Here is a 9,059-nt window from a genome sequence, read left to right on the forward strand (position 1 = left end):
ATTCTTGCTGACTGAGGACCACCAACCCAGATCGCAGCCACCTCAGAGACGTTATTGAAAATGAAGAAAAATAATACAATCGATACTTGTTCCTGAGACTTACGATGACATCGTTTCCCATCAGGAAGCAGAACAAATCCCACAGGGCACGTGCAGTAATAGGATCCAGGGGTGTTTTCACACCCAAGCGTACAGCCGTGATTCCAAAAGGCACATTCGTTGACATCTGCAAATGCCAACAGAAGAACACAGACGGTTACTTTTGAAAGCATTAATAAATTGGGATATCGCTAACCGGTCAGCACAAAGGAGAGTATCTTACACTCGTATACACTGTAACTTACCATGGAAAGACTGTTTCTCCAACTCTAGTAAAGGATGAGAGAAGTCAGTTCAATGACCGTGAAAGCCATTTCTATCCTGTGCCCGCTTATACTGTCAAATACAGGTATGAGAATTACCCTTGGAGAAAAAGTGGTGCTATTTCCCTCGAAAGGATATAACATGCCGTCTAAGTCAGGGACCCCAAAGCTCTGATGACATTTCCTACTCTGCTTTTCACCCTTTGAGAGTGACTAGAGGATGCAAACAGCCCCCTTCCTCCCGCTGAAGCACCCATCTTCCAGCTCACTGCTTCCACGCCAAGGCGTCCGTGCCCTGGTCCCAGGTGAGCAGGGGGTATAATTAACAGGCAGATGCTGGATTTACCCGACGTCTCACCCCAACTAATTCCATGGACTGCACGCTGCAGCCACTGGACTCTTTGCATCACTGAGTCACCACACTGCACCTTCCAGCAGAAAGGACACAGTGCTCCTCCTGGGTTCATGAAACCGGGCCTAGAACCTCAAACAGGAGGAGCCCCAGATAACCAGCCTGGTTCACAGCTTCCCAAGGTTCCTACCAGACTTGCAAGAAATGAGATGTTACAGTCACACACTCTTTGAGAATCTTATGATAGCTCTGGAACCACTGCCTTAAAAAAAATTGCATATACTGAAATTTTGCGCGCAAATGCACACAGGTCCATATAGTCCATTCAGGGAATCCCGGCCTTAGAGCAATCCCTGAGCAACCTCTGAGAGTGTTTGATCTAGAAACACAAGATATAACGACCTGAAACTATCAATAAAGGCCTTCAAAACAGAAGAAAAAAATTAAAATGCTTTTCTGGGAGGCGGATGGGGGGAGGAGTGGGTGGATTTGAAGTTGGTTTCCCACTGAGGCTCAGGGTGGCCCACCGAAGACGAGCCGCCGGTCCCACAGCGCCCCGGCCGCAGCAGCGGCGTTACCTTCGCAGGACAGCCCGTCCGGGCTCGCGGCGTATCCCTCCGCGCACGCGCACTGCTGAGCCTGGGGGTCTCCCGGGCACGCGCCGCCGGGGCAGTTTCCTTCCCTCCGTTTGCAAAGTTTCTGCTCTAAAGAGAAGGTGGTTTATTTGCAGTGGAGATGCGTTTGGACGGAGGACAATGCTGGGTCCCTTCCTGGTTCTTAAGAAGTTTTATCTCCCTGCGACGACGTCAGCAGGGCTGGCTCCTGCACCGAGGTGGCAGCTGCTCCCGAGTCGCCCCCCCAGCCGCCTTCCCCGCATTCCGGGCTGTTTATTGCTCTATGTTACTTCTGCAGCACCTCTCAGGACGGGGCCTCTTAATTAGCTGGAGCTTAATTAGCTGTCATTCCTTGGGTTGCAAATACTGAACCCTACTTAGGAGCTTTTTCATTCTGTCATCAAAAGCACAGAAATTCTGAAAATGAAATATCTGTTGAAGACATAAAAAAGCTCAAAGCTTCATGACCGCTTATACTATGGTAACAGGATCAAACTAATGAAGAAAACGAGATGCACCACTATTTCTCTTCTCCCCCCGTACCTTTCTGCTGCCTCCCACCTGGACGTATGTGCGTTCTTGTCATTATCGTCACCGTCACATTTATGTACATGCATCCTTTCTCCGTGAACTGATGCGCTGAGGGTGAGGCGTGTACCCTGTCCACATTTACAGGCCCAGTAGCACCTGCTGCGGTGCGTGGACAATCACACAAAAGCAAACACCTGGAATGCACGCACAGAAACTCACGTCCCCTGCAACCTAACTCCCTTGTTTTTTCCTCGAACTTCCAGTAGACCTGAGAGTTAGAACTCAAACGGATTGTCACATGCCAGCCTAGTGCTCCTTCCACTATACCGTGCCACTGATGGCTTTAATGGAACTTATTAATAATATACATTGCCCTCCAAGACTGAGCATGGACAGGAAAGTAATCGTGATTCTCTGCTTGGTTGTGCTGATGATGTGACCTGAATCCAGACACTAAACACTTTTAAAAAGGTCATTTTAGGAAATGGCAAAACACAGAGGATTGAGGGTTATAGTTTTGTTTAATCTCCTTAATCTTCTGCTGTTCTTTAGCTTCGAAATAGGCCGGAGCTCACGCTCAGACTGGGGCCGCCGACCTCGGAGCTGAGCAGTGGGGCTTAATTACCTTTGAGATCAATTAAAGCTCCTGCTCGTGGAGCTGGGTGTCCACCTGCTGCGCCTTCGCTAACTGCCTGAGCGACACACAGGCGCTCGTGAGCTTTACCGCGGCCAGGTGAGTCTGATTCACCCCGGCCCGGTTCTGAGACGGTGCACGTGGGATTCCCTCTCCCGCTTTTCTCCCCTGAGCTCATCTTCTTCCTCTGCCTCGAGTTCTCTGGAAGACTCACCTCGTCGACAAAGCCCTTCTGGTCTCTTCCATTCAAACCCATTCACTGGAATCATTCTTGTAACTAAATATGCAGCATCCGCACTATCTCACGCATAATAAAAAAACAGAATAGCACTTTATAAAGCCTGCACATTATCATATTTCGCTTTCATAACAAGCCCTGAGCTATGCAAAGTGTCACCTTCCACTTTTACAGATGAGGAAATACTGTCTTGTCGAGGTCGCATAGGGAATGATAAAACTACGAGTAGAATTGCCACTCCTCCCCACGCCTTCTGATTGTAGACCCTCCCTCTCTAGCACATACATAAAGCTCTGTGTGTTTGTACACTTATGTGCATGTACATATAACTACTTTGTGTATATATATAAATATATAAAATATAATAGTGGGCTTTGTGAAAATTCTATAAGGACCCACACTTATATTTTTGTTTCCTTTGTTTATTGTCTTTCCCATTAGTAAGTTCTCAAAAAATGACTGCCTCCACTGGCTCAAACAACTTCTCAAACTGTACAGTACGGAGATTTCTTCTTCTCCATACAAAGAAGAAGGTGCAATCGCAGCCATTTTGTGCTATTGGATTGCTGATCGTCATAAAAAGAAATCACCGGGGCAGAACTCAGCTACTTGGTATCCTCACCCATCTGAACTCCTTCAAAAATCAGAAAGTAAACAAACCAACAGCCTCTAAGCGGTTAAAAAAAGAAATGCTTTTTACTCTCAGAAGAGCCCCTCAGGCCCACTCGGTCTTGTTTCGTTTATTCCTGCTCTGGCAGTTCGGCCGGCCCATAGCGCGAAGACGGAAAATACCGGATGTGTGTTCTCCACTCCCATGTCACCACCGCCCCCACCTGCGTTCCCTGGTGGTAGAAGTGACTAAATGATTCAGTGTTCCTGTTTGCTGAGCCCAGACAGAGCCTCACACTCACATCCTAGACCGTCGCTGTCAACGGCTGGGAGACGCAGCCCAGCGCCTGCGGCCATCCTCCCCCACGGACCGGGGGCCTCGGACCAGGGCTTCTCCTGGGAAAGATGGTAAATTTGAGTATCAAAAGGATCATAACTACAGTGAATAAAAACATGTCAACTATTTTTTAAAATCCATGAGTTTATAAAGATGCTCTTTAAAAAAAAAAAGTCATCTTTGGAGGACACTGAGACACTAACTCTTTATTCTGAAAACAGGTAAATGAGGGGATAGGATCAAGCATTGGATTTACCTTTTCTAGAAAAGCTCCTCCTCAGGGAAATCATACATCTGATGTGGAAAGGTTCTTTATGTAAGAATTCCAGCTAATAAGTGCACAAGCAACGAAAGAATTAGAAGTCATCACTTTGAACCTCTAACAAAAACATGGCTCTGGGCAATGATAATCAATAGCTTCTCAAATTATTGTTCAACAGGCCGATGGGAAACTTTACAGTGGAGGGGCTAGGCTGGTGCCCCCGGAACCGCTGATTAATCCTGAGAATCACAAAAAGAACGAGAACCTGCCCGTCTGCACCTCCTCATGTGCCACAACAGCAGCTCAGGGGACCACCTGCCGTGCTACCCACACAGCGTTCTTGCAAAAAATCTGACTCCGATCAGGCCTCGAGGCCTAAACCACCAGTTTGTAGGAAATACAGAGGGCAGAGAAACATGTTAAATGACACCATGGGAATCCAGAAAGCGGAAAATTTTACAGGACTCATGATCTGGTTTCCTGAACAAACAGATGGCAAGAAAAAGACTCAGATTGGAAAATAAACAGAGGCCACAGCCATGCACATGGAGATCAGCAAGATGTGAGAGTCGTAGCGAGAAAGAAGACGTAAGAACAAGAAAGAGCAATCCCAGGTGTTTAGAAGGCATTGCAAATGGCAGCCATTTGGTGTCAGGGCAAACCTATGCTATAAACCCAGCTTTGCCCCAGACCACTCCTACGCTTGTCCTGTGGCGTGCATCGCTGTAAATGTGACTCTGGTCGCTAAGAAAACATCAGTAACCGTGAATGATGTTAGGGAAATACAGCAATCCCTATCTTACTGAGATTTCTATGAAAAATAACAGAGCTTCGTGTGTTTAAACGTACAATCCAAAATTATACGAAAAATATTGATCTTTCTAGGATGATTCTTTTCCAGAGGTTTCCAAATAACCAAGGTTTTACAGCAGACACTCCAGCAATGAAATAATCAAAATGAATCAGAATCCCACCTTGGCAGTTGTAGCTACACTAATTGCTTCCAGAAGCAAGCATATTTCCAGGTGGAGGCAATTACCCTTCATGAACTCAGAGAATTAAATTCAGCAATATTTTTTATGCATACAATCAATGCATTTTACACAGTGTTGGTCAGAGATACCCTTCATTTCCCAAGGAACATGCTTTTGAAACTCTCTTATGAGTTTAAAACTGGAATCTACATTTAAAGAATACAGAAAAAAAGCAAAAATGTTCGGACTTTTTACAAAGTAATATCTGTGAGCCGTCAACTAGTTGCAAAATCTCCAGAAGTTGAGCCTGAGATATTCTCATTAACACTGTGTGCAAAGAAGTTCCCACACTGGCTCTGAGAGTCACAGAATAGTATAGACGTCAAGGCGGCCAGGAGAGCTAGCTAGTACGTTTAATCCTGCCAACAAAAATGGGAGAGCAATGCTATGTCATTGAGAAAGTGAGAGAAAAAAGATTTTCTGAGTTTCTGAAATTGAAAAAATAAATAAAAAAAGAGAGAGAAAGAAATACGGTTTGGCCCCACGATCTGTGCAGAATGAAGCATTTACCCACCAGGGGGCCATAGATAGACAATGATTCGCTGACTTACAGGTTTTCCCGACACAAACCAGGCAAATCTAACGTATAAAATGAGAGCTAACGGTGAGAGTCTAGTTGGGGAGGCAGCATGCTATCAGTTTACCTGGGTTCAAATCCCAGTTCCACCGCAGTGACTGACCTTGAACAAGCTATTGTGACATCTCCGAACCTCAGATTTTTAATCTATAAAATGATACTCATTATCACACCTAATTCATAGGGTTGTCGTGGAGATTAAGTGAGATAACGGAGGGAAAGCGCGGAGCATATAATTTTGTACACACTCAATAAATATGGGACTTGTATTAGTCAGGAAGGCAACATGTATTTAGATCGTATATATCTTTAAAACTTGTTTATTATATTATTTAGGGGAGACAGTGCCAAAGGATTTTTTATTCTTTTTATTTTTTCAGTGAGTTTTTTTTTTTTTTTTTGGAGACAGAGTCTCACTCTGTCGCCCGGGCTAGGGTGCTGTGGCATCATCCTAGCTCACAGCAACCTCCAACTCCTGGGGCTCAAGCGATCCTCCTGCCTCAGCCTCCCGGGTAGCTGGGATTACAAGCATGTGCCACCATGCCTGGCTAATTTTTTCTATATATTTTTAGTTGTCCAGCTAATTTCTTTCTATTTTTACTAGAGACGGGGTCTCGCTCTTGCTCAGGCTGGTCTCGAACTCCTGAGCTCAAACGATCCGCCCACCTCGGCCTCCCAGAGTGCTGGGATTGCAGGTGTGAGCCACCCTGCCCGGCCCAAAGGATTTTTTTTTTTCATTTGTTCTTCCAAGTCCTGTTCGTGAAAGTCCTCTAGGCGTTGGGAAGACAATGGAGAGGTGTACACCCTGTCCTGCCGGGACTAAGGGATTTACGAAGACAGACAATTATGGCAGAGCATAGCAGGTGCCATATGATTGGGGAAATTCTCTGGAGAGAAATTAAGGATGACCTTGTAGGAGGCCGGAATGTGCCCCTCTAAATATGAAGGTTGTTGAGCTGGACGATTCAGAAGCAGCAGATGCAGGAAAGCTCTCTGCCCTTCCTCTAACTGCCTAAAAGCAGGACACAGGTTTACAAAGAGCAAAAGTATCCAGGCTCCCCTCTCTACCAGGGAGAACAAAAGTTCACCGCTGAAGACAATTTTAGACCCTTATGGCCTGGCGATGGCACCAGAGGTCTCTACACTAATAAGCTTTATTAACTGGCCTTTATCAGCTATTGATTTGCCTTCCCCCAAGTTGCTACCAGTAAAAATCCAAGTCCTCTTCCTTTGTCTCATCCCTTCTCTAAAACTCTACCGTTCTTTGTTGAGGATGCCATATAAGCTGGAATTTAAAGCCACCTCTTTGAGAGCTGCTCATTTCCTAGGTGTCGCCCATGTATCTATGAAGTGTGCATGGTAATAAATTTCAAATTGTTTTTCTCTTGTTTATCTGTCTTTCGTTACAGGGGTTCATTCCAAATAAGAACTTATGAGGATTGAAGGAAAAATTACTTTTCCCCCTGCAGACCGTCAGTGTCTGACTGGAGCAAGGATATGGACGGGGAGTCTGTGCCGGGCCCGCGGGAGGTCAAAGGTGACTCACCAGACTCCTGAGCTCCGTCCTGGGCCGTGGGCCGTATGAGCGGATGCACTACTTTAAGTTCACCGGGTGGTACAAATGACGGATCGAGGCTAATTCTGACCATATCCTTCCCGGTGCGTCTGTCGGCTATCCAAATTGTCTTCGTCTTCCGTGTTGAATAGAAGACGCGGTCACCAAAAAGGGACATTGCGAACACATTGTGCCTGAGAAACCACCGGGGGGTGGGGGTGGGGGGGAGAAATGGCAGGACATTTGTTCCTTGGCTTATTAAAACATCACTTCATTTCAATTTATTGTTCGAATTTTAATCACCTGTCCTTTCCATTGTTTCTCACTTAGGGTTAGAAAAGTACATTAAGTTTATAATTTTATTTGCGTCATCAGAATCTGAACTAATAGGATATAATTTCTAGCTCCAGACCATTGTCTCACTATTCTCTTAGTCGTCATATAAGTGTGATGAAAATGGAGGAGAAAATAAAAACAGGGTAAGAGTGGGTTTCTAGTTACGCCAATTTCACACTTGACCCATTTCTGCTCTTGCCACAAGCTGGGCAGTCGGCTGCTGGCGTGACAGCAAATCCAACAAGGCAGGTGCGTCACAAAACATTTGACATAATAACTCCAAAAAGGATAACTCTGGCCAACGTGTGAGAACTTATTACATGCCAAATACCCTGTTGATTATTTTTGTTTGCATTTAGGTACTTTGTCTTCACAGCGATCCCAAGACACAGCTACTGTGATAAGCTTCACATTAAAGGAAACTGAGGGTCAGAGAAGTCACATAACCTCCCTGCAGTCACTCCACTAATAAATGGTAAATCTGGCGCTTGGACTCGAGTCTTTTGGACTCTAAAATCTACGTGCTGACCCACCGCACTAGCTTAGGTGACAAAGGTAAAGTTAATTTATCTCACAAACTTCAAATGAGAATTGTTTTATCTTACACCAAAAGCAAAACTTACTGTGTTTGGTATTTGCTGAGACGGACAGAACCTCCGTCGTAATCACAGGAACAGATACGAGAATCGCTTCCTTCTCTGCCGTGCTGAACCCAAAAGAGCCGCTTGGCGAGCACATCTAGTGACATGGCCGTTATCGTCTGTGACGTCTCCAACAGAGTCTTCACGTCCACACCGCGGAGATCTGCTCTGTGAAGGCTGCCGGCCCGCTCCGAAGACCAGAATAGCAACCTGAGAGCAAACACGTTACGTGGATCTGTGACTGAACATATAGTCGCTCCGACGGCCACTCTCCCAGTGTGTCAGCAGCCCCGAGCGCCTGCCCGGGACAAGTTGGACTATTTTCAATGAAAATTCAGTTCAACCAGTATGCACTGCCCCATGATGGAAATTACATGTGATGTCAAGTTAGAGGGAGAATTATGCTTCTATGGCAGAAAAACCAGGGTGGTTGGGAGCGTTTGTGGAGGGAGCCCGGCTCTGCTCGAATCCAGGCAACTGTCCTATTGGAAATGGGATCTGTGTGCTGGGAAAGAGGGCCTTCGTCTTAGTGAGAAGGTCCTTTTGAGTTCAAAATGTAACGATTCTGTGAGTCTTCACTAGATTTTGAAATACATTTCGATGTCCGAATGCAGCGGAATTTACCTTGCTACTGGATCAATCGCTATATTTGCAGGATATTTTAAGGCACTTAAAAGAACATGGGAGTTATTTCCTTTCATATCTGTTACTGTAATGATTCCTTCCTGTTGATTTGACCAAATAACTTCTTCGTTTATCCAATTTATTGCCATTCCAGAAATATTTTTCTCTATATTGCACACCCTCTGCAAAATCAAATTTCAAAATTGTTACTAATATTTCCTCATTCACACTAAATTATTTTTATTGTTATGTATAAAAAGTCTATTCTTTTAAGTATTTGTCATTTTTACACATTCCCAAAATGATTTAATTGCTAAAATAGTCGCAGATATGGTGCCTTTGTTTTGATACAG

General features: G+C 45.1%; 1 protein-coding gene across 1 annotated transcript in view; it reads right to left on the reverse strand.

Annotated features, from left to right (window-relative positions):
* Positions 1 to 9,059, reverse strand: part of EGF (epidermal growth factor) — an 87,855-nt gene that overhangs the window by 59,484 nt on the left and 19,312 nt on the right. The window contains exons 3-7 of the mRNA XM_012655078.1: positions 8,707 to 8,888; positions 8,065 to 8,292; positions 7,097 to 7,299; positions 1,293 to 1,418; positions 104 to 226 (exon numbers count right to left, since the gene is read on the reverse strand). Coding sequence (XP_012510532.1) covers positions 104 to 226; positions 1,293 to 1,418; positions 7,097 to 7,299; positions 8,065 to 8,292; positions 8,707 to 8,888 — 862 coding nt within the window. The remainder of the gene's footprint in view (positions 1 to 103; positions 227 to 1,292; positions 1,419 to 7,096; positions 7,300 to 8,064; positions 8,293 to 8,706; positions 8,889 to 9,059) is intronic.

The sequence above is a fragment of the Propithecus coquereli genome, unplaced genomic scaffold (assembly GCF_000956105.1).
Source record: "Propithecus coquereli isolate 6110/MARCELLA unplaced genomic scaffold, Pcoq_1.0 Scaffold46, whole genome shotgun sequence".
NCBI lineage: Eukaryota > Metazoa > Chordata > Mammalia > Primates > Indriidae > Propithecus > Propithecus coquereli.